Below are 24,061 nucleotides of genomic sequence, written 5' to 3'. Positions count from 1 at the left end.
CTGTCTTGAGCATCCTTAAATCAAATGACTTTCTGTTTCGAGTCTCAGGATCCATGGCACTGAAGTTAATTCCATTCAGGTAGGCTAGATTCACACACAGGCCTTGAACATGTAGGTGAGACGTTTGGATACAGTGCTAAGGAGAGGGTGAAGTTGTTGAAATCTTTGAATGGACATTGGATGGCAAAGTCTTGAGGTGTATGTGTATGTGTGTGTATTTGTGTGTATAATATACATGTTATGTCAGTGTGTGCACTTGTACATGGATATGCATGGGGGATAAAAGTTGGTAGTGAATACTTTTCTTATGTGCTTTCTACCTTATTTGAGACAGGATATTTAACTGTATCTGGAGCTCTCAAACTAGGCTACACTAACTGGCCAGTGAGCTCTAGAGAATCCACTTGTTTCTGCTTCCTCAGAGCTGGGATTACCGAGGCACGCTGGGTATCTGAACACAGATCTTCATGTTTGTATTGAAAGCATTCTATAACTAACCAAATCCGTAGCATTCAATAAGAAAGCCATGGGAAGAAGTGTCTATGGCAGACTCTTGGGGAATATCATGTGAGCCCAGAGGTCCTGCGGGAGTCACAGGACCTGCTATACTTCTCTAGTATAGGCCGATTGCAATGAAGACAGAAGAATACAATTCCACTTACAAGAAAAAGAGGCCAGCAGAACTTATTGGGGAGAGATGATGAGACTTGAAAATAAATGAATAAATAAATAAATAAATAAATAAATAAATGGCACTTTAAGGCTTTTCAATGTTTTCCTTATAATCAAACATGCATAGAATAATAAATATTGCTTTGGCTCCTGGAATAAATATGCTTGCTTGGGAAAGGATCTGATTCAATGGGCCTCCAGGGCTGTGTCTTCTCTTGCCAAAACTCCATTTGAAGGGTAAATATTTCCACATTTCTGGGAAGTCATTTGAAGACAGCCTTGCCTTAGCAACATGAGGTGAACAGATTTGCAACAAAATCAAGATCAATAGTTTATTCAAGATCAATAATTTATTGAAGAGCAAACAGTCTCCACTTTAGTTCAGGTCAGCTTGTGGTTTTTCAGCTTTGTGATGACATGAAAGCAATTTGCACCCAATAGAAGCTATATTCCATTTTATCTTACTTATATTCTCTATGTTCTCAGGTAGGAGTGTGTGTGTGTGTGTGTGTATGCGTGTATGTGTGTGTGTATGTGTGTGTGTATGTGTGTATGCGTATATGTGTGTGTGTGTGTGTGTATGCGCGTATGTGTGTGTGTATGTGTGTGTATGTGTGTATGCGTGTATGTGTGTGTGTATGTGTGTGTGTGTATGCGTGTATGTGTGTGTGTATGTGTGTATGCGTGTATGTGTGTATGTGTGTGTGTATGCGTGTGTGTGTGTGTATGCATGTATGTGTGTGTATGTGTATGCGTGTATGTGTGTGTGTGTATGTGTGTATGCGTGTATGCGTGTATGTGTGTGTATGCGTGTGTGTGTGTATGCGTGTATGTGTGTGTGTATGTGTGTGTGTATGTGTGTATGCGTGTATGTGTGTGTGTATGTGTGTATGCGTGTATGTGTGTGTGTGTGTGTGTGTGTGTGTGTGTACGTGTTTGTGTGTATAAGCAATTTGGGGACTGCTGATACGTGGTAGACTATCCTCTCATGCTGCTAGGCGGTAGCAGTGAACCACATCTCTCATGAGCTACACGAGCTACAGGATCACGCAGGCAAACAGCCAACGTTCTATATAATACTGTGTTTCTACAGAACTATGATGCTTTGTAGGTCAAGAGTGTGCAATACATTTTAATCTTACATTTTCAACTTACGATGGATTATTAGGTCATAATCTCATCAGAGGTTATGGCGCATCTACACACATAAAGGAAAGAAAATATTAGTTTCAACACTTCATTCTGAGCCTAGACGAAAAATAGCTTAAAGGATAAAACCAAATCAGCGGACCCCAGAGTTGATGCCAGAGAAAAACCAAGCACGTGCCAGACAAAATAGCCTAGGACACAAAATCAATGCCCATGTTATGAAGATGTAATGAACAGGTGGTGGCAAGCGAGGCCTAATTTGACTGTGGGAGTAAAGTGATCAGCTTTGTGGGATGTGCTAGAGGAAGAAGCTAACCATACTTAAATGCAGACAAAAGCAAAAACTCAGATGAGAAGGAGCTTGAGTTGGCATTAGTATAGAAATCCATGTCTGTCAGCTTGAAAGTGAAGTTAATCCCACTTATTCCTGGAGTTACACAAACCAAATCGTTTCATAGGCTTGGTGCCTCCACTGCATCACCCTAACTACATGAAAGAAATTGTAGATGTGGATCATGCCGTATCTTCTTGAGACAACTGAAGATGCTCAGTTATTGAAAACTAAAATGATTTCTTTCCCCTCTAGGTTCATGAGTATAGTAAGAACCTAGCAACAAAGCTGAATAGTTTCTACATAAGATCGGGGATGCAGGCCCCTGCCACAAGGTCGCTGAACCCACACACTTCTGGTGACTGACAGCAGGTCTGCCGTCCGTGATTCAGAGAATGCATATCTTTCACGTTAGAGTCACAGTGATGGTGTTTCCTAGGGATGAGTGGTATAGCGGTTGTGGCCCCAAGTGGCTTCTCATAGAGACACCTATCCCTTTCTCTCCAAGGTGTCTTCTTAGTCCAGCAGGTACAACTGACTCTGCGTTGACACATGCATTTGTCACTAGCCCAACCAACCACACTCTCTTCTCCAAGCAAGTAGCGTCTGGCTGTATCCATTCATATAAATGTTACCTTGTTTCAAATCAGAAATTGCTAGTTCCCTCAACAATTCCCCGGAGAACTTCCCTTACAACTCAGAGGACTTTCAGCTAGCTCATTTGCCATAGGCATGCTTTTATCTTTCCTAATAATTCTTTGTGGTCTCGTGATTATGTTTCTTGTTATAGTTAAGTAAAACAAACAAACCCCACAACGATGTGGTCCAGGAAAGTGAAGAATGGCATAGCTCTTAGTGCAGGAGCTACGTGAGGAGACCCAGGCCAGAGCAGGTCCGCATTCAATGCTGAATAAAAGAAAATGTAATCGAAAGAATTACTTCTCTTAGAGGCCCAGCCGTTCTGAACCTGTGGGTCGTTACCCTTTGGGGATTGAACGACCCTTTCACAGGGGTCTCCCTGAGACAATCAGAAAACAGATATTTACATTCCAATTCACAACAGTTGCAAAATTATGGCTATGGAGTAACAATGAAATTAATTTTGTGGTTTGAGGGGTCACCACAACAGGAGGAGCCAAATTAAAGAGTTGCGGCATTAGGAAGGTCGAGAACCGCTGGGTTAGATGAAGTCTTTTTATTTTCAGCATATGTTCTAGGAGTATTCCCTCCATTGTGTCCTGTGCTGGAATTGTTTTGCCCTTGCCTAACAGCTTCTAAGACAATTCGGAGAGGACTGGGAGAGGCTAGGAGGCTGACTATGGCTTATGGCCGTTGAGTCCTTTGCTCTCTCTGTGCAGGTGGGGAAATGGAAAGACAAGTCCCTGCAGATGAAATATTATGTGTGGCCTCGAATGTGTCCTGAGACTGAAGAGCAGGAGGATGACCATCTGAGCATCGTCACCTTGGAGGAGGCACCGTTTGTCATCGTGGAAAGTGTGGACCCTCTCAGTGGAACCTGCATGCGGAATACTGTCCCCTGCCAGAAGCGCATCATCTCTGAGTATGACGCCTCCCTGGATGGATGGGTCTAGGTGGCCTGGGAGAGAGTCAGTTATGCTGTTTGCTGACCTGGAGTTAGGCACCCTCTGAAATTCTTAGCTGCCGTTGGGCTATGGGATCAATGGGAGTTTTGATCAAATGTGTGGCTCCATCTAAACCGCTGACCAGAGGGAATGACTGTTGGGTTAATGTTCCTTTGAACATGCCCAGCCTCAGTGACTGGGACCTGAAGTATACTGAGTTTTAACTTTCTTTGGGCATAGAAATGGGTTTCCTCTAAGCTAGTATTTTGAGAATTAGACCCATATTTGGAAATAATTCCATTTGATTTATGCTATAAAACATTGAGATAACAAGACTCTTTGATGAGGAGGGGAAGGAAAACATCTCGAAGGGAGACCGCTGAGTCTCTCAGGATCTGGTAGACATTTTGCATCTCAATTCAGGTTTTGATTAAAACCATGAACTCAATGGGAAAAGTTTTTGAACTAAGCATGTAGGATACATGCCTTTTCCCTATCTATGTTATACTTTAAAGGAACACTGAAAAATGTGCTGTGATATAGTTCAGGATACCGAGATAATCAAAAATACCACAATTCTAGGTCTGTTCTCTTTCCTCACTTAGGAATAAATTCTACTGTGGGGGCGAGGGTTGAGGTTGGAATTTAAATGAAAAAAGTAATTTTTCCTTCTTGTACAAAGTCTTGCTTTGTTTGTTTATTTCTTTAACTGGGTAGGAATAAAACAGATGAGGAACCAGGCTACATCAAAAAATGCTGCAAGGGGTTCTGTATTGATATCCTTAAGAAAATTTCTAAGTCTGTGAAGTTCACCTATGACCTTTACCTGGTGACCAATGGCAAGCATGGAAAGAAAATCAATGGGACCTGGAACGGCATGATTGGTGAGGTCAGTACCAGGAGGCAAAGTCACGACAAAGTTGCTTTTGCTGTACACTTATGTTTTGCTTCAATACTGCTAAAGATTTATCTTATGAATTTAACAAAATGTAAAATAGTAACTAGAGAGATGGAGAGATAACTCAGCCAGTAATGTGCTTCCTCATAATCATGAGGACCTGTGTTTAAGCCTCAGAACCCAAATAAAAATTCAAGCACAGTGATGTGTGTTTATAATCCCAGTGCCCAGAAGGCTCCCTGGGATCTGCTGGCCAAATTAGTGAGCTCCAGGCCAACAACAGAGCCAAGAGGAGGTGAATGGTATTCTAGAGGATGGTGCTCAAGTTACTCCTGGGCCATGAGAATTTCGCCTGTGATGGATCGGCCTTCCAGAGTGTTCTGATTGGAGCATTGTGTCTTTCTCTTCAGGTGGTCATGAAGAGGGCCTACATGGCAGTGGGATCACTAACTATCAATGAAGAGCGGTCAGAGGTGGTTGACTTCTCTGTGCCCTTCATAGAGACTGGCATCAGTGTCATGGTATCACGCAGCAATGGGACTGTGTCACCTTCTGCCTTCTTAGGTAAATCATGGGTTTACCAGTGATAGGAGATAGACTCAAGAGCAAGTAGACAGAATGAGAAATAGTGCAGGAAGTGGTTTGTTGACCATTTAATCCACTTTGGGAGTACTTGGTTATTCTTAAGCACACAGAAACATTAAGAGTATCCAGGAATCATTGGGGTATGATATCATACAAGAAAATTCTGCTAGAATGGTCATCAGAAGCTACTTAGTCCCATCTTCATCCTTAGTGTTCATTTGACCTTGAAAAAATTTACTCCATTCAGGGACTTCCTTTTTTCTCATCCATAGTGTATGACAGAATATGGTTCTCAATTAGTTGACCTCTGAGTCTTCTTTCTGCTGCATCGACTTCTAAATTTAAATATCTTCTGTCTTAGTTACTATTTTATTACTGTAGAGAGACACAATGACTGTGCCAACTCATATAAAAGAAAATCTTTAATTGAGGACTTGCTTACAAATTCAAAGAGTTGTTATGTTATCATCATGACAGGAAACAGACAGGCATGGTGCTAGAGCAGTAGCTGAGAGCTTCACATCCTGACCCATAGGCAGCAGGCAGAGAGAGAGAAAGCCACTGGGCTTGGGGTAAGCTTTTGAAACCTCAAAGCCCACTTCTATTGACACACTTCCTTCAACAAAGCCACACCTCCTACTCCTCTCAAATAGTTTATTGATTAGGCACTAAGCAGGCAAAGACATGAGTCTATGGTGACCATACTCATTCAGACTACCACCTTATCAAAAGACATTTTTACTTTTTAATTGTCTCCAAGAATTGAGCTTAGGACTAACACGCACATAAACCCATCAACATTTTCTGTTTTCATGTGAGTTTTTGAGATTTTGCTGGCCAGATCTCATCTGCTGCGTCCACACCACCTTCTTTCTCTCTGCCTTCCCCCAGTACCATTTTCGAGTTCCCTACTTTCTAGCATCACCCAAATGTAAAAAGCATTAGATATGATTTAAGACTGGGTGAGATGAGGCCATGACTTCAATTAGATGAGGTCTTTAGTGAGCTCATACCCATTTTTATGCTTTTATTTTCAGGGGCTATAGACTAGGGGTTGGAAAATAAACTGTCACCTTGAAACCAGAACTTTGGGCTAGGAGACAGGAAGCCTGGTCTAGTCATAAACAAGCTATAAGTCTTTGAACTGTCATAATCATTCCGACGGGAAGAAAGGGATGGACCTTCTTTTTTTTTAAAAAAATGTGAATATTAGAGGAGACAACAACTAGCCTTTATTTTCAACTCTGGACTTTAGGAATTAATTCATTTAATGTACCACTAAGTGGAATTATAGATACTTATGAAACTTATATGAAATTTTTCCCTAAGTTACTTAAGTTTCTTAGCTAATCTTCTTATTCATGATGAACCAAATTCTGGCCCTTTTAATTTACATAAAACATTACTAGATGGTACACAGTGAAGTGTTCATTTTTGTAGCTTCTGGGTATAACTTATTTGCAAATTTCCTTTATAAGGATGACTGAAATGTTATAAGACATAAAGTAGATTCTAATTTCAATTCTATCAGTCCACCTAGCTAGACCTGGGATTATGGGAAGGTTAGGTAGAATGTCTTCCTCATGTGAGTATCTGGATAAGAAGAGGTTCACTTGTTATAAGAGAAACAGACGCCAGATTTGCTGACTACCTGCCATGTATGCATGCTTTGCTTATATGAAATTATTGGTGTTGTTAGTAGATTTATTGTTAGGCCTTGGAATCTTGGGTAAGTTAAGCATTTTCCAGGAGTTCTGTAATAAAGCTCAAGTACAGTAGCCATCATAGCCTGTGTTCTAGTCCACACCACAACCTGGAGAGAAATATGCAACACAATATTGTGGGAAATGCTAAGCAAGGTTTCAAGATAACCTCAGTTCATAATCTGACTACCACCTTCTGCGTGTGAAGGAAACTTGACCTCTTGTACTTAATTTTCTCCTCTACAAAATAAATACAGCCATTATTTATAAAATGAAAGGATTATAAATAATGGTATATGGAGAAGTAATTTATAAATTGTAAAGATCAATAATGATCTTTGGTACATTTGTTTGCAGAGAGTTGTCCTAAGCTAGATGAGGTAGGAGTGGGGTGGGGGGAAGGGAGGGGCATTACAAATGTGAAGCTTTCATCCAATCCTTGGCCAATTATAAAAAACATGGAACCAGGGTAGGATTTTCACCAATTAGAGTTAAAGGTAGAAGAGGTTTCCTCACACCAGATAAAGTAGACTCAGATGTGCCACATAGGTTTGAGCCCCCACTGCCTCTGAAAGACTTTGTGTTTAACAGTTGGTATCCTAAGCTCTGGAACTTTGTTAAGGGTATTTTTAAATTGATTAAATGACCTGGACTTTATAGTCCCTTTGGAAGTTCGATAATAAAGTAGGCTTCAGAGTGGGAAATACATTTTCTAATTTTCACCAATTTCCCCCTCTCAATTTCATCTTTATTAATGACTTGGAAGAAGGGGAAACAGTGTGTTAATTCACCTATTATGAGTTTACAAAGTAAAAAGGCCAGAACTATTTTAGGACACAATTAAGAGGCACTGTATCATGGGACAGAAGTAAGATTATTCTTTTGTGTCTAGAACGTCATAGAGATGGCTTTTGGAATACAGTGTTCAGCATATGAGTGCATCAAAGCCAGAGAGATGGAACTCAGCTGGAGTAGGTTTAACCATGAAAGATGCTGAAGATAATACACATGAAACGTTCTTGTTCTCTTGTCTAGTATTAGCTCATTAACTACATTTGTTAGTAGTAAGAGACAGATTGTAGCTGCTTTGTGATTCAAAAACTATGCCTATTCTCTTATTCCCTGCAAAATCTCCACTAATGCAGACACTGATATGTCAATGTCGATGGGCTTTGTTTTACTTTGTTTTGTTTTCACTTTTGGTTTGTTGAGACAGGGTTTCTTTGCCTAACCTTCATTGTCCTAGAACTGGTCAGACCAAGCTGGCCTCAGAGATTTGCCTGCCTCTGTCTCTCAAGGTCTGAGATTAAAGGTGTGCACCACCTCTGTCTGACAGCATTAAAAAAAAAAAAAACTGTTTGACTTATGTTCTCATACCCTAATGAATTTCTAGTATAATATCCCACTACAAAGTAGGCTAGCAAAGTAAATACAGGCTGTACCCTAAGAGAAGTGTGTGGACACAGAAGCAAAGGGGAATAGTTGTTCAGTGGATGGCAGTGTTGCTGAACTGATTCAACTCTAAAATAGTGCCTACATTTGTCAAGAATTTGTCCATAAAACTCACAAGCACTGCAGAAGACTTTTGAAGGTTCCTCCCTGCATGGTATAACTATGTTGATGAGGACATAAGGCAAGTCATTTTAATATCACTTACTTGTTAAATATCAGATCCCATCATTCATTGAAAGATCCAGGTATGGTTCTAAGAGTACCAGAAACTGCCCCTACAGACCCAGCAGGGCTCAGAGGCATGATGGGTCTTTATGCATTTGACATATAATGGTCTTTACATACCCAAGTGGAGAATGGTCTACTTGGGTGTACCTTTTGGCTTCCCAGCTTTCCGGGGACACAGGACATACTCGTGGCTCTCACTCATCTTAAAATAGGTGTTTGCCCAAGCAGATGATTATGGAAATGATGAACTGTTTGTTCTCTGTTTTTGACCCTGAGCACTCTTTTTGCTTTCCTTCCCAGAGCCATTCAGTGCTGATGTGTGGGTGATGATGTTTGTGATGCTGCTCATTGTCTCTGCTGTGGCTGTCTTTGTCTTTGAATACTTCAGCCCCGTGGGTTACAACAGGTGCCTAGCTGATGGCAGAGGTAAGGCTCCCTGGAACTCCTGCATCTCCACCTTTTCTCCTGACTGCACAACTCAGAACCACTATACCCATTGCTTGTGATGTATTATTCTCCCTCCTTTCTGTGACGATGGAGACCATTAGCATCCCTGGTTGTCAGCACAGCAATGTTTTAGAAACGTGTGGTTAAAATGTGTGCTCGATTCCTTTTTGGTGCATATTAGATCCAAGCCTGGCTCTGCCCCCTGGATTATTAAGAAGAAAGATTGATAAAAGAGATGGTTAGCACATGCCTGGGCACTAGTTTTTAAGCACACACACAGCAAGAATAAGAAAATTTAGACTACCTGAGGGTATATAAGATTATTGTGGTCATTAGAGTTTCCCATAGTTGAAGATTTACTATTGAGTTTCAGGGTCTCCACAGCATGTGTCTTTGGCCTAACCCCCTTCCCCTCCTAAGGAGTATAAAAGTATCATGCTTGAAATAAAATGGATACAGGAGGCCAGTCCTTACTTGTAGCTACTATAGGATGCTCTCATTCACTGGGCAGGTGGGCATCAGCATAGACACACTAGCCACATGCTTGAAGCACTTTTAATATTTTTTTAAAAGTTCATCAGACTTCTAAAGGAGTCACAAGAACCTGATAAATATGAAGTTCCTCCAGAACTTCATAAAAGTCCCAGGATTAAGAAATATGCCAATTTTTAGTCTTTTCCTTCTAGAATTCTAGTTATTCTAGAATATACCTCCAAGAGGACAGATTCTTAATCTTAGATACTAATAAGCATTATATATGGTCCACTTAAAAGGCAAAGGGGCTTGGACCTAGAATCTGATTTACTAAACCTGGGATGCAGCTCAGACACTATATGTTTCAAAATAGTGGTTATTTACCTTGGTCTTATTAGAATAACCAGATTCACTTTGTATCTGTTTATCTAGGGTGGTTGCCACACAGCAGTGTTCAGTCAAAATGCTATTCATGCTTTGGTGGGATTCACAGTCCAAACTGGTAGCCATTGCTTCACTGATGAACTTCCAAGTGATGCCCTTCCTTATATTTTAGTGTGTTCTAAGGTGGAGTTTTGCTTATCTCCATAATAAGCCATTGACTTACCACCTATGCTCAAGGCTAGCCGGAGGCAGGGATCTATCTTCCAACCTGAGAGGTTCTTATAAGTGAACCATCTGAGGCTCCTGTATGTGTAGACGAAAGTCAACATTGTTAAGAGCTGAAGATAGTGCAGACTGCCAACACCACTCGAGAGTTTGTGATTCTTCCTGTTGCCTTACAGAGCTTCTCTTACAGAGGACTTCTGCACTGTTCCACTCTAAATATCAAGTCTCCTTTGAGCATCTCAGTTTGCCAAACTTTGTTTTGTAAACATTTTTCTACTTACACATCTGTTGTATGAAATCAAGTCCACATGCACAGGTGTTTGTGTACAATTCAATAAGTTCAACATGTACAGTCCCTGATGATGTAGTTGGCTGAGCACAGGTTGTCAGGATCCCAGGAAACATCCCAAGACCTTTGTTCATATGTTGGAAAACTCTGTGGGCAGGTACTCATTTCTCCGGTGGAAGTGTTCACAAAAGTCTAAATAGTACATGAGGTCTCTCCCTCTCCAATCAGGGACAACAGACAAGTCACCAATCACGTCTAGGCAGAAGCCCAACAATTAGATGGAGCGACATCCATCAGGAAGAGCTACATTTTATGCTAGGTGTACATGATCAGGCCAAGAGCTTCCTGATGAGTCTCTTCTCTGAGCTTCCTTGTACAGAAGCCAGTGATGCAGCAGGCCATTTGGGATGGGTTAGCACTGGAGGGGTTAGGGGAATCCAGGTAATTTTAAAGACATCTGCTGCTAAGGGCAAAAAGATAAAGAAAACTTAACCTAAAGTACCTTCAGTCATCCAGCATTGGCACATGGAGGTCTATGGCAGTGGTAGAAAGGGGCCTTACATTATTCTTGCTGATGTCTTGGAAGTTATTTTCAGAATTTAAAGGTCAATGTGACCACGTTAGGATAGGTGGCCATTGTTACCCAATTCCATGTGATCTTGATGGTCTCATATGAACACAGGAAGAGTTTTAGTTGGCGAAAGACACACCAAGGCTCTGAAGTTGCTTCTAAGAAATGCTCTTCTGCCTTCCTCAGCCCCCAGAGGAGACCCAGGATCTTGAATTGTAAAGATGTCATTTGAATGGCTCAGTGGAGGGGTTTCCTACTCTTGCCAGGGATTTTTTCTGCTCCGGTTACTTAGAGAGCAAAGCAGATCCAGCGATTGAAGCTTAACCTTCTTTCCCCATCTTTTGTATCACACCAGAGCCAGGCGGCCCATCTTTCACCATCGGAAAAGCAATTTGGTTACTCTGGGGTCTGGTGTTTAATAACTCCGTACCTGTGCAGAACCCAAAGGGGACCACTTCCAAGATCATGGTGTCAGTGTGGGCCTTCTTTGCTGTCATCTTCCTGGCCAGCTACACTGCCAACTTAGCAGCCTTCATGATCCAAGAGGAGTATGTGGACCAGGTTTCTGGCCTGAGTGACAAGAAGGTAAGAGACCCACTTAAAAACGTCCATCTTTTTCTATGCCATCCTGAGCCATACTCAAAGTTCTTGTGAAGCTGGTAATTTTCTAAATGGTTAGAATCAACAGCTCTTTTTTGTGTTTCCTTCCATTGCGACATGGGCACAGAAGCCGGATTCCCTACCGAATTAATACTCCTTCACACTTGCCCTCGGATTCGTGAAAGGTTGTCACAAGGGCGCCCTGGGCTGCAAATGAGGGGCTTGGTATGCTAGCAGGTTCTGTGCGAACATAGCAGCTCTTGTTGTATGCAGTTGGGTGGCCTCTCAGCTCAGGGATGCCTATGTGCCCGTGTTATTAGAGGGCTGCCCCTGTGTACCACACTGGGGATGCTAGAGCTTTACAGCTCATTTTCTTCCCGGTGGGTTTGGCTGTGGGTTCTCCCTTTGTTTCTCTGCACACTCGTATTTTCCTAGGACTGAGCCAGAGGGTTGTTCACATTGTATCTTGAAGAGAAGTGCTATTTAATGCATGATTGCCCCCTGTGTGGTACAGATGAGTGGGTTGCCCCCATACCAATCGCTGTCCTCCCTACCCACCTGGTACTGGAAAGAGGAAGGGAGGTACCAGCTGACTTCCATCTTTCCTAGCTGAGGGGTACAAAAGCTGCTCTAAATGTATAGGATATATGTAGGTCAGCCTGAAGCACACCAGTTTCCATGGGAAATTTGTCCCCTGGAAATGCTACAACCATGATGCCCAGAGACTAGAAGGGTTGGGTTTTATAGTGTCTAGGAAAGCTTGGAGCCAAAGTACTTTGCATTGTTATATTTACAGCACGTTTTCTATTTTTTTAATATTTAGAAAGTACGACTTTCCATTTCCACTTTCAGGATGAAATAATAAAAGTGGATGTGTTTTCAGACTAATGGGTAATGCTTTCTCACATGGGTCGGGGTCCTGGTGAGAAGATACTGTCTTGATTCAGGGGCCAGTATCTCCATTCACAACTCTTCATTCACCAAGAATTCTCAGAAGTATATGAGAAAGTGAAACAGTTCCTCAAGGGAACTTTATGATACTGTTTGTATGTGTGTGTGTGTGTGTGCATATACATTTCTATATGTGAGCACGTGTGCATATATGCATGTGAGTGTGTATGAAAGAGAGACATACTAATATACCATGTTCACAGCTTATATGTGATATATTACATGGTTTTAGTTTATCTGATTTGTCTTTTTGCTTATTTTTTAAAATTGTTAAATTGTTAAGTTATTTTGCTTTATTTTTAATTAATCTTAGAAATCCATTTTTTGGGGGGGTATGGCCTACTTCCTTCCTAAAGCATCACTTATTCCTCTAACTCATAATTTATTACACATTTATTTATATGTTCATCCATTTAGTATTTGATTCACTTTTAGACCTTCCTCTAGCTTTTGGTTCCATCATCAGCACGCTTTGTCATTAGGAAACTAACTGGATTTGGAATTAACAGCATTCCTCCCTCCATGCTACTAACACTTACCACTGCCTTCACTCGGACTTAATATGAATTAGGTAGACTACACCCACCAAACATCATGGCTATACCAGAATCTCGCAGGGCTCTGCTGTCAAGGACAGATTTATCAGAGATATGGTACTCAGCTGGTGTCATCAAAATGTGGTCAAATCATGGGAACAGGTCACCTCGCACCGATTTGTAAAAAGTGTAGTGAATCAAATTCCCAAGTGTGAATTGTGCATATGTGACAAGCTCATGCCTCTATACATCAACATTGCAATGGTTTGGTGGGTCACAGTTGACACATGATGATAACCTACTATGTTTGTCTTATTGTTCTCTTCGTATGCCTCTGAAAATCGCTCCTAACACTGTATGTATCTCTCTTATACCTTCATTTCACTCAGAAACAACTTGTACTGTGTTTCTATTTGAATTAAAAGTAGTTAAGATGTGGTCGGGCACGTTTCCCTTCCCTAATGGCCATCCTAGGCTACTTATAGCAGGGGAAATGTGAATCTGAGCTTCTATGCCCTTTATTAAGAACCATCAACTCTCCAGTGTCTCTGGCCAGTGCTTGCATCCTGCACCCTGGGCATCCTTAACTCTCCATCATTTTTACCACAGATCTATACAGGCATCTGCCTGGGAAATTGTTCTTCCCAATGCTCACTTGTTCCTACCTAAAGCAGACTCAGATTAGAGACCCTTTACTTGTGGAAGTCTCCTAGGCTCATCTGGGCAGCTCAGAGCCTCCATTTCACCACAATTATTTAGGCCTTTATTATAACACATCTTCTGTGTTCTGTACAATAATACGAAGATTTGTGCATAATAGTATTTCTATTTGACTGTGAATATCACAGTCAGTGACATTATTTGGTCATTACTAGGGCAAAAAAAAAACAGGGAAAAAAGAAAAGAGAAAGAAAGAGAGAGAAAGAGAAAGAAAGAAAGGGAGGATGAAAGAAAGAAAGAAAAAAAGAAAAATGAAAGAAAGAAAAAGTCCTAGTGAGAGTGGAGAAAGAATCCATGTATTCAGAAGCTTTCTGTGCCCACGGTGGATGCAGCAGCAAAGCCACCACACAGCAGGAACCTTTAACAGCTGCCTAATCTGGAAACGATTGAAAATGGTTATCTGATGTATTTTAGAATGGCACAAATGACAAAATAGTAAATTACAAGCATCCTACCAGAAAGTGTCAACATAATCTGCATAATTATAGAAAACATTTAGGTAACTAATGACATATGACTGCATATGAGTGTCAGGAACAGTTATAAAAATCACAGGAGAGTATTTTGAAAGTATACTTAAAATGTCAAAATTTATATTAGCTTTACTTCAAAACACCTAAAGAAAACAAAATCTTGGAACTGGCATGGGTAGTATGTGTGAGGAAGCATATTAGTTGAATTTAGAAGAAGGGGAATAACATATGCATTGAAACAGTATTACTGAGAGTCGGAGTGAGATGATTTGGAAGATCGTTTTCAATGAAATTACTTTTCCATCCATCAAGGCGAGCGACATGTACAGTGGAGAAGGGCTCTGCAGCCTGTTTGGACTATTAGCTGCCCATACCATCTGCGTCACTCAGACCAAGCGATAAGCATCTCAGAGTGGCAATGGGAAGAGATCTAGAGCTCTTGTATGTAGCTTTAAAATAGCCCTTACTATTGGGGCAGGGGAATAAGTGGTACACTGAGATTTCATTGTTATTGATAGGATACCTGTTCCTGCTGCATGCCCTCCCTCCGATTGTCCTGCACTCCAGTGAACCCCAAACTACCATGAAATATAAGGAAATGTTGGTGGACCAACCTTCTGACAGCCCTACTGTACCTCCCTCAGACACCCAGCAATGAGCCCCAGTACTTGTCCCTCAGACCCCAGCAGTGAGCCCCAGTGCTTGTCCCTCAGACCCCAGCAGTGAGCCCCAGTACTTGTCCCTCAGACACCCAGCAATGAGCCCACAGTACTTGTCCCTCAGACCCCAGCAGTGAGCCCACAGTACTTGTCCCTCAGACCCCAGCAGTGAGCCCACAGTACTTGTCCCTCAGACCCCAGCAGTGAGCCCCAGTACTTGTCCCTCAGACCCCAGCAGTGGGCCTACAGTACTTGTCCCTCAGACCCCAGCAGTGAGCCCACAGTACTTGTCCCTCAGACCCCAGCAGTGAGCCTATAGTACTTGTCCCTCAGACCCCAGCAGTGAGCCCACAGTACTTGTCCCTCAGACCCCAGCAGTGAGCCCACAGTACTTGTTTCTCACCTACCCAGATGGATGTTCCATTTTGCTGTCTTCCAAACATAGTACAGAAGGGAAAGACTTCCACCCACCATACTGGCCGGGTACTAGGTACATTATCTTCACTGCGTATGTGTGTTCCATTTGTATAATCTTTCATCCAGGTGTGACTATCCCCATTTCCCATAAGGACACTGAAACTCCAAGACACCTAGAAACTTTCCCGAGGTTGCAGCCAAGGTTGAAGCCATGAGTATTTGATTCTGAAACCATTTTCCTAGGATGTTTCTCTTGTGGGGGTGGGGGGAAATCCCAGGCAACATTATAACATAGATTAAGGCTAATGCATTAGTTAATTTTTGCATTACACTGACAAAGTAACTAACAAAAGGAACTTAAGGGAAGAAGGGAGGAATTACCCATGGAGTGGGCTACAGTCCAGCACAGTAAGGGAAGCACGGTATTTAGAGTATTAGGGGTTTGTCACACTGCTGAGGCACACTGGAGCAGAGCATGTACATGAGGTAGGGCACAACTATGGAGCTTCAAGCCCCACCCCCGACAACTCACTTCTCCCAACAAGGCACCATTTACTAAGGATCCCCAAAGCATTGAGATCCTTAGTAAATGTTGCCAGCCACTGGGGGGAGGGGGTGGGTCCGCTGAAGCAAGTGATCCTATGGGAACTATTTCACATTTTCACCACGACAGTTCCTATGGCCACCCCTGACTCTACTCTAATGAATTCATATTCAATTCTTTCCCCTTTCATCAATGGTCTGTTTGGGGTCCACTTGACCCAGCTTGTATATGTTCTATCACTGCTCTTACTACTGTGGATAAAGATCTCCACTGTTATTCTCACCAATGAGACTTCAGCACTATCTTAGCTAACGCTCTTTTCAGCTCCTTTTAAGCCAGGCATAATGCCAAACACATTGCAGAGATAGTCTTGTGTAATGGTGTCATTAATATCTTCATTCGTGGATGAGGCAATTGAAGCTAAGAGGTTAAGTAACTTGCCCTTACCATATCCTCAGACGCCCATCACCCCCACCAGTGTGACGCACTATTTAGAATACGACACTTTTTCTAGTTAAGCACCCTTTTCCTTCCTCCCCTGGATACCTTATCAAAGTTTAACAAGCTAAATCGTTTCCCTGCACTAAAAAATTAAGCTATCTAATTAATTAAGCCATAATAATTAGATAGCATTCTAACATTTGCACTTGTTTGATAAATCTTTCAGAGGCATGATTGAAGTAGACAATAACAGTGATTTCCAGTACTTGGGAAGGCTAATAACTTCCAAATTAACATTAGCCTGGGCAGTAAGCGACCCTGACCTTTAAGCCAGTGTTGGATGGCAGCAAGTGGTGTTGCCAGGAGGGAGAGGGATCACTGAGGGAGGCAGTGGGGATGAGGTCGGCTTTACGGAAGCCTGCAGGGAGATGGCTGTGTGGCTACTGGGCTCTCTGGGCTATCTGGCTACATTCTGCTCCACACGTTCCTAGCACCACTATGATAACCCTCAAGCGACATTTTGTAGTTTATTTCCGGAAGGAGCTAGAAAAGTTTTGTTGACAGCTAGCTCGCCTCTGCAGACACTAGCAGTCTTTGCTCACATGACCTTCATAGGTAAGTGTCTACCGTGGTGCAGTCTTCAGCCATGCCTGCAGCCCTGGAAGAACAATTAAGATGGCCACATAACACCTAAGTGAAGACCCCTTGACTTTTCCTGATCAATCAGAAGGCCAGGTTTCTGAGATACTCCATGGGCTCTGAAAGTTACTGTGTCTCTTTTTGGCATGGAATCAGGTAACAGTTTAAATGTTCTCTGCCAGTCTCAGGTTGAAATTTAATTGACATTGTAGCAGTATTAAAATGCAATGAGGTTATGAGGGCTCTGCATTATGAAAGGACTCATGTTGCTTTATTGGAAGTGGGCTAGTTGCCATAAGCCTGGCTTCCTTGGGAATGTGAACTCAGTTCCCTCAGCTCTCTGGCTCTGGCCTTCTTCCTCTCTTTCGTCATGCGCACAGGCACCCTCAGAATGTGATGCTGTCCTGTTTTGACACAGCTTTCAGAGGCCTCTGCCAGACACTGATAACACAACCCAAACTTGCTACCCTCTGGAAAAGTAAAGAATAGATTTCTTTATAAGTCACCAGGTCTGTAATAGCCTGCTATAGTGACATCCAGTGGGGGGAGACAGTAGGATATGGCTATCAAGCCAACAAACAAACAAACAAATACGCATGCAAACCTGAGGGAGAGTGGTTTGCTCATGTACATTTTCATCGGGCTACTATCCTGAAACAACCGGATGTCGGTGAGTTTATGTGAAGAAATGGGGCCATGATTCCTATTCTACAAATGCATTTTGCTTGCTCTATTAACTTTAGGCTGAAAGCCAGCAGGAGACAGCTCAAACCATGTCTGGCACACCCTGGCTCTGGCTGGGACCATCTTGGTCAAATCATGGAGTACTGGGCTAAGGATATCATAGTAGAAATGTCAAGCATGACAAATGAGCCAGATCACTAGCAATGAGGGCCTAGGCTGGACATCCAGGTCCATGCAGGCTCCACGCAGGTTCCATGCAGGCTCCATGCAGGTCCATGCAGGCTCCAATGCAGGCTCCAATGCAGGCTCCTTGCAGGCTCCTTGCAGGCTCCATGCAGGCTCCATGCAGGCTCCATGCAGGCTCCATGCAGGCTCCATGCAGGCTCCGTGCAGGCTCCGTGCAGGCTCCATCCAGGTCCATGCAGGTTCCATGCAGGCTCCGTGCAGGCTCTGTGCAGGCTCCGTGCACAGGAGTCTTCTAGGGCTGTCAAGAAGCATGCCATCTTTAAAAAAAAAAAAAAAAAAAAAAAAAAAAAAACAGTCTTTAAAATTTTTTACGAAGTATTTATTATTTGTTTGTTTGCCTATCCATTTAGAGCCAGAGTTTCACATTTCTGGCTTCCAACTCATTATGTTGCTGAGGATCACAAGTTGCCTTGAACTTGTGATCCTCCTGCCTCCACCTCCCAAATGCTAGAATTACAAATGTGTGTCACCACACCCAGCAATGTGCCCTCTTGTAAAAGCTGATAGACAGCAGGCCTTCTGGAAATGGCAAAAGAATAGAAGTACTCATCTCCTGGGAGCGTATGGGGTACAAAATGTACAGGGTTAGGGGAGGAACATCTGCCTCCTTTTTCATCTTAACTGTCAGAGCAAATCCAATGCATTTTATGGACCACCATCCTACTGCAAGCCCTCCTTTTTCCTGACAGGGCAACCCTTGTTCATATGGGTCCAGAATAAACCCTAAGCTCTTGGATAAGCTCAGGGCTTCCCACCAGGGCCAGCTATTACCACGTGTATCATTTTGCTTATGCCTGAATCTGCATGTTTCTTAGCAGACAACCTTGAGTCCTAACTCCAGGGCCTGTCTTCACTGGGACAGGAAGTCTGTAAGCTCCATTGGGATTTAGGAGTGGCCACATTCAAGATCCAGGCTGCAGATGAATCAATAGTCACCACTGGGCTTCCATGAGGGCTCCGAAGACTTCTTTCTCTCCTTTTCTATGTTCCCCTCCACTCTTCACCTCGACAGACACCTTTCTTCCAGTACCCAATGACTTGTCAACCTGGATTCCTCACTGCTGAGTCCCATTGTCCCAGTGGATCACTGAGGAGATGGGAAGATACCATCAAAAAGATATATCTACAACCCAACCTTTACATCCAGTGAATTCTGACCCGACTTGGGAAAGAGGGTCTTTGTAAGGCATAACTTAAGACTTTGAAGTGAGATGGTCCTCTCTTCCATTGTCAAGGTGGCTGATAATAATGACCCCTATAAGCAAATTGCATAGTTTCTTGGCACAGAAGAGAAGGAGAAGGCCACATAATGATGTAACTGGTATTGAAGGGTCACACATAGGCAGTTGATAGAGCTATTAAAAAGTTGGAAGAGGTGAAGCCTCCCCTGGACCTCTAAAAATATTATAGCACAGCTGACAGCCTGTACAACTTATGGGAAGATGTTCATGCCTGAGGTCTCTTGTGTGGTAGCAACAGGAACTTCACATAGAGCCATGGATGCTCTTTCTAGAGTCTGCACTTTGAGCTGGTGTTTTGCCCTTTAGACTTGGGGGTCTTCTCTTCTTTCTCTCAGCTCCTATATTTAGTCCTATGGCCCTGCCCTTATGAAACCAGTGTTTCTCACAGCAGGATTGGATTCTTCTTGGTGTAGAATACACCCACATTGCCCTGGAGATTGGCAGGGAGTGGGTTATACCAAGAAGGCCCTTTCTTTGCTGATGCCTCTTAGGGCAACAGGAAGGATCCTCAGTGGCATCGTGGACTCCCTGCTTTTGACCTTGAGCCTGACTAATGCCATTTTCTCCCCATATGTTCTGTGCACAATCTTCTGCAAGGCCTATTATAAGGTCACTGGGAAAGTGACTGAAGTCTTGGTTCTCTAAGATGTAGCACCTTCATGGTTTCTTTGTGGTAAAAACTGTTCTTATTGCACTAGTTTTTGGCATGTAGTTTAGGTCCCAGACTTGGAGGGAACTTCATCCGGTCATTAAGTGTATGTAACTCCCTCCTAATCAGATGTACAGGAATCCATGCACACATGTACATACACACACACACACACACACACACACACACACACACACACACACACATCTGTGTAAAGAACATTGGTCTCGTATGTATAAAGAATGCAAGTTGAAGCATGTCATCTGAGATTGATGGTCTTTCTCACCCAGAAAAAAGAACACAGCATTGTCTCACTCAGTTGACATTAGTGGAGCCATATTTTCACAAAGTAAAGTGATGTAAAACTAAAGAAGGAAGGAAAAGAGGAAGTGAGGCAAGGAGAGAGGGAGGGAGGGAGAGTGGAGGGAAGAAAATGGTTGTGGTAGCTGAGATTTGGACCTAATCTTGGGCTAGATCCACAGAAGTTATTCTTTAGAAAGCTATCCTTATGCAACACACTAGATGTCCAGAGGCTCCCAGGAGCTGGACTTTTTTAATGTAATTATGCAAATTAGCATTAACTTGTCCTCACTGTTTTCCCACCTGAATTGAACTGTACTAATGCCAAAAGGAAAACCAGTAGCAGGCAGTTCCCACTTATAGTGGGAGCTCATTTATGCTCGCTGGTCTCTGGGAAAAGCTGACGTCCTGTTCTCGCCCTTGGGGTCCTGCGTGTATCTGTGATTTCCATGTGCAGTGGGTTCTGGGCTCAGCTTGGGAGGACCTCTGGGGCCTCTCTGAGTTGGGACTTTCTGTGTAGACAAGTCTCCAGTTCTCAGAGAAGAGCGTTGTTCCATTTAGCTGTCCCTTAAAGACAATTTCTTCCTTCCGAAGTTTATTTACATGAAAGAGAAATAAGCCAGTTCTCCAACATCCTTTTCTCTCTGATTAAAAACAAATATTAAAAATAATTGTTTTAATCCAGGGAGGCTGAGCTTTCTAAATCTCATCTTGTGGGTTAAAAACGTATTAAGAATTAGTGTTTCCCTTCTGAGTAACAGTTTGAATCCTCGGAGACACATTAACGCAGCATGAAAATTTATCTCTGGCCTAAGGCATCAATCCTAGAGTGAATCAGGCTCTACAGATGTCAGAATTGCTCTCACAGTCAAAGTCAGTGACTGGGCAGGGTCTGGTTCTTTATGGATGCTTCAGCCTTATCAACTTCTACAGGTACCTAGCTATAAAGGCGACACGAGTGGCAAAGGTCCTCAGTGAATTGTGTGCAGCCTGTTATTTTTTGGAGCCTTTCTGCCCACCTAGGCATCTGCAAGGGGCAGTGGGGACCCAGGACTGCCTGGCACTGGGAAAGCACAGCTACTTCATTCATAACTCCGTGTTAAGATTTCCTTTCCAGCATGGGTCACAGAGAATCTTCTAAAAACCACTCACGCTCTGTAAACAACACAGTCTGAGACCTTTTCCCTGTCCGATTTGGACAGGAGCCTTCATTCACACCTTCAAGGACACAGGCTCCAGGCCAGTTCCATGCCCAGAACAGCAAGGAAGGAGAAGAAAATGATCAGGCAGGTTCCCTGGCAGAGAGTCAGCTCCAGTTTTCAGAGAAATCAGGAGTGAAAAGATTGGGTTTTAGTTTCTCCCTTGAATATTGCAGGACTTACACCTGAGAGTCCACCCATGCGCTGACATATTTACTTGTAGGCATGGGGAGCTGAGTTCAGTTCCCAAAACCTACATATGAAAGTCAGGCATGGTGGTATGGGCTTGTAATCCCAGCACTGGGAAGACAGACACAGGGCTGGCTGGCCAGCTTAATGTGCTTGGTGAGTCCTAGGCCGCTGAACGACCCTGTCACAAAAATATTTGGACAGTGCTGAAAGAATATGTGAGGTTGTCCGCTAGTCTGAATATGCATGTGTCCCAGGAAAGCAGGTCCTCCAGAAAAATGTTACAGTATAGTCATGTGGGGACCCTTTCTCATTAGATGGAACTCTGTCCTACTGTCTGGATTCAGGGACCCCAAGCTGTTAATACACAACATCTGTCAATGAGGAGCCCAGAAAACCCAAGCTATTTGGGGGAGAAACTTTCCAGAGGGGGGTGATTTTCAGGGAACCTTCCTGTAGTGCTCCCAGGCCAATATGAGGCACTCACAGCTGAGAGAAGAGAGGGCTGTCTTTCAATAAAGGCTGGGGATGATGGCATGACCAGTTGTAGTGAGGGTTCACAGACTCATCTTCCCACTGAGAATATCTCTGGGGAGCCCTTGAACTTCCCTGGCAGGGAGTAAATAAATATCAGATGTCTACAATGCTTGCTTTATAAAGCACTTTCCCTAAGACCTTCACATTCTGTCACCACTGCATGGCATACATCTCAGAGATCAGAATATAGGATCAATTGTAGCAGAATTCATGTGCATTTATAGCTGTTGACTAGGATAATAGCTGGGCCAAACCAACTTACTTTTTTTCTGCCCGTATGATCATATTTAGCGAACACACCCGATGTAAGGCCAATCATTTCAACTTTCCTGGCCTGACTTCTCAGTCTCAAAGCAGTGACTCTAACAGCAGTAACAGAGATGGATCTTCACCCAGTTTAGATGCACAGCAAGTGCGTTTGGCCTTCTATCACTCTAGTCTAGAAGTCTTTCCAGGCAGCCCTTTCAGTCTCCATTGGTGTGCATACAGCATCTTGTCCTTCCCATGTTTCTTGTGGAATCAGAGACACATTGAGGGTTAAGGAGTACCAGAGCTCCCTCTGATCACTGACTCCTGTTCTAATCCAGCTAAGAACAGAGATCATTCTCAGGAGCCTTCCCCTTAATGGGAACAAAACCAATGTCCCTGCTCCATCCTTTTCTGAGGAGAGGAGTAAGGAATAAAGGATGAACTAAGGACACTTGTTTGAAGTACTCTAACAAGACCCTCAAGGACATAAGCTTGAAGGGCACCTTGATATTAAAGTCCCTCATGCTGAATTCTGTAAAACCTCCTCACACATCTCCCAGCTGGCCACTAGCACCATGGAACACTAGCATTACAGAACAGAAATGTACAAGTTGCAGAAGTGTTTTGCAAGAACTGATTACCAGGAGACCCTGAGACAGCCAAGACCCGGCCCTTGTTGGACAGAATGAAAGAGGACATGTTGAGTTGGGTGTTAACCTGGTGCTGAAAAAAAAAAAAGAAGGCTGTAAATTCTAGCAATGCCTCCCAGCTGGGTTCAAATACAGCAGGACGTCGAAACCCAGGGCAGGGACAGTTCCAGGGAACAAGTTTCTCCTTGCTTGACAGAGGGGGAGCAGTGAAACAAACACAGTTGTCTTTACAAGACACAGCCACTCATCACTGCAAACTGTCACTCGCACACACTGTGGGGCACATGTGTGGCTTCGACTTTGGGCACCAAGCAATTTTCTGCCTTTCCCCTTTGTCTTTCTAGGAGCATGCCAAGTTAGTTGCAGCAAATTATGTATAAACCTCTTTCTCTCTGCCAATCAGGTCCTCCTGAGCAGGCAAGAGATACCTCACCTGCTTCCTTATGCAGACCGATATTCAAACATCCATAGAACAATCCAACTGTCAGCTCACCCGTGACTCAGGGTAGCTACTTTTAAAAGGCTGCTGCCAGATTTGTTTCAACTCTCGGCTGCACCTTTGAGAAGGCTGAGAAGGCTCCGAGTTATAGGCAGCCCCACTGTGTTCCCAGCACCGGAGAGATGCAGCATCACCCTGCTGTAACTTAAGCCCTGACCTAGGAAGTCAGCCCAGGGTTGGATATACTTTGGGATGGTTTGGAATGGAAATAACATGGACTGGAGAATTTATTTAGACATGCTCTTCTGGCCTGACAACCATACAATGCATTTTTTTTTTCAGTATATGGTGGGCGTCCTTACACTGGATCTGCCATGGCGTGATGACACCCAACTGTGGAATAGCTGCAGTCAAGGGCAAGTGTATGCTCATACAAGCATGCCCAACAAACACATGAGGAAAAATAAACTCCAGAATTCCCCACCATGGGATTAACCAGCAGAAAGCCTGGGCCATTCAGTCCTTTACTTGCTTGGAACGTGATCTCTGCAGGAGAAGGGTGGTTTATTCTCCAACAGTTGCGGGGTGATCGTGACTGCCTTATCTTGTCCTAGCATCTCCTAGGCTCCTCTTGAGTTGAAATTTTAGTCTTGCCTGTCAGCTCCAAATCATTGGAAAGAGACTTTTTTTTTTTTTTTTTTTTTTTT

At 43.1% G+C, this 24,061-nt stretch overlaps 1 protein-coding gene across 7 annotated transcripts in view; it reads left to right on the top strand.

Annotated features, from left to right (window-relative positions):
* Positions 1-24,061, top strand: part of Grin2b (glutamate ionotropic receptor NMDA type subunit 2B) — a 504,020-nt gene that overhangs the window by 444,136 nt on the left and 35,823 nt on the right. For all 7 annotated transcript variants that reach the window (XM_031383668.1, XM_031383665.1, XM_031383667.1 and 4 more), the window contains 5 exons: positions 3,511-3,713; positions 4,453-4,624; positions 5,044-5,197; positions 8,902-9,027; positions 11,347-11,576. In XM_031383668.1, the coding sequence (XP_031239528.1) occupies positions 3,511-3,713; positions 4,453-4,624; positions 5,044-5,197; positions 8,902-9,027; positions 11,347-11,576 (885 nt within the window). The remainder of the gene's footprint in view (positions 1-3,510; positions 3,714-4,452; positions 4,625-5,043; positions 5,198-8,901; positions 9,028-11,346; positions 11,577-24,061) is intronic.

This window comes from Mastomys coucha, unplaced genomic scaffold, assembly GCF_008632895.1.
Source record: "Mastomys coucha isolate ucsf_1 unplaced genomic scaffold, UCSF_Mcou_1 pScaffold20, whole genome shotgun sequence".
Classification (NCBI taxonomy): Eukaryota; Metazoa; Chordata; class Mammalia; order Rodentia; family Muridae; genus Mastomys; species Mastomys coucha.
Note: the sequence above shows the minus strand (reverse complement) of the source record. Positions and strands in the feature narration are given on the sequence as shown.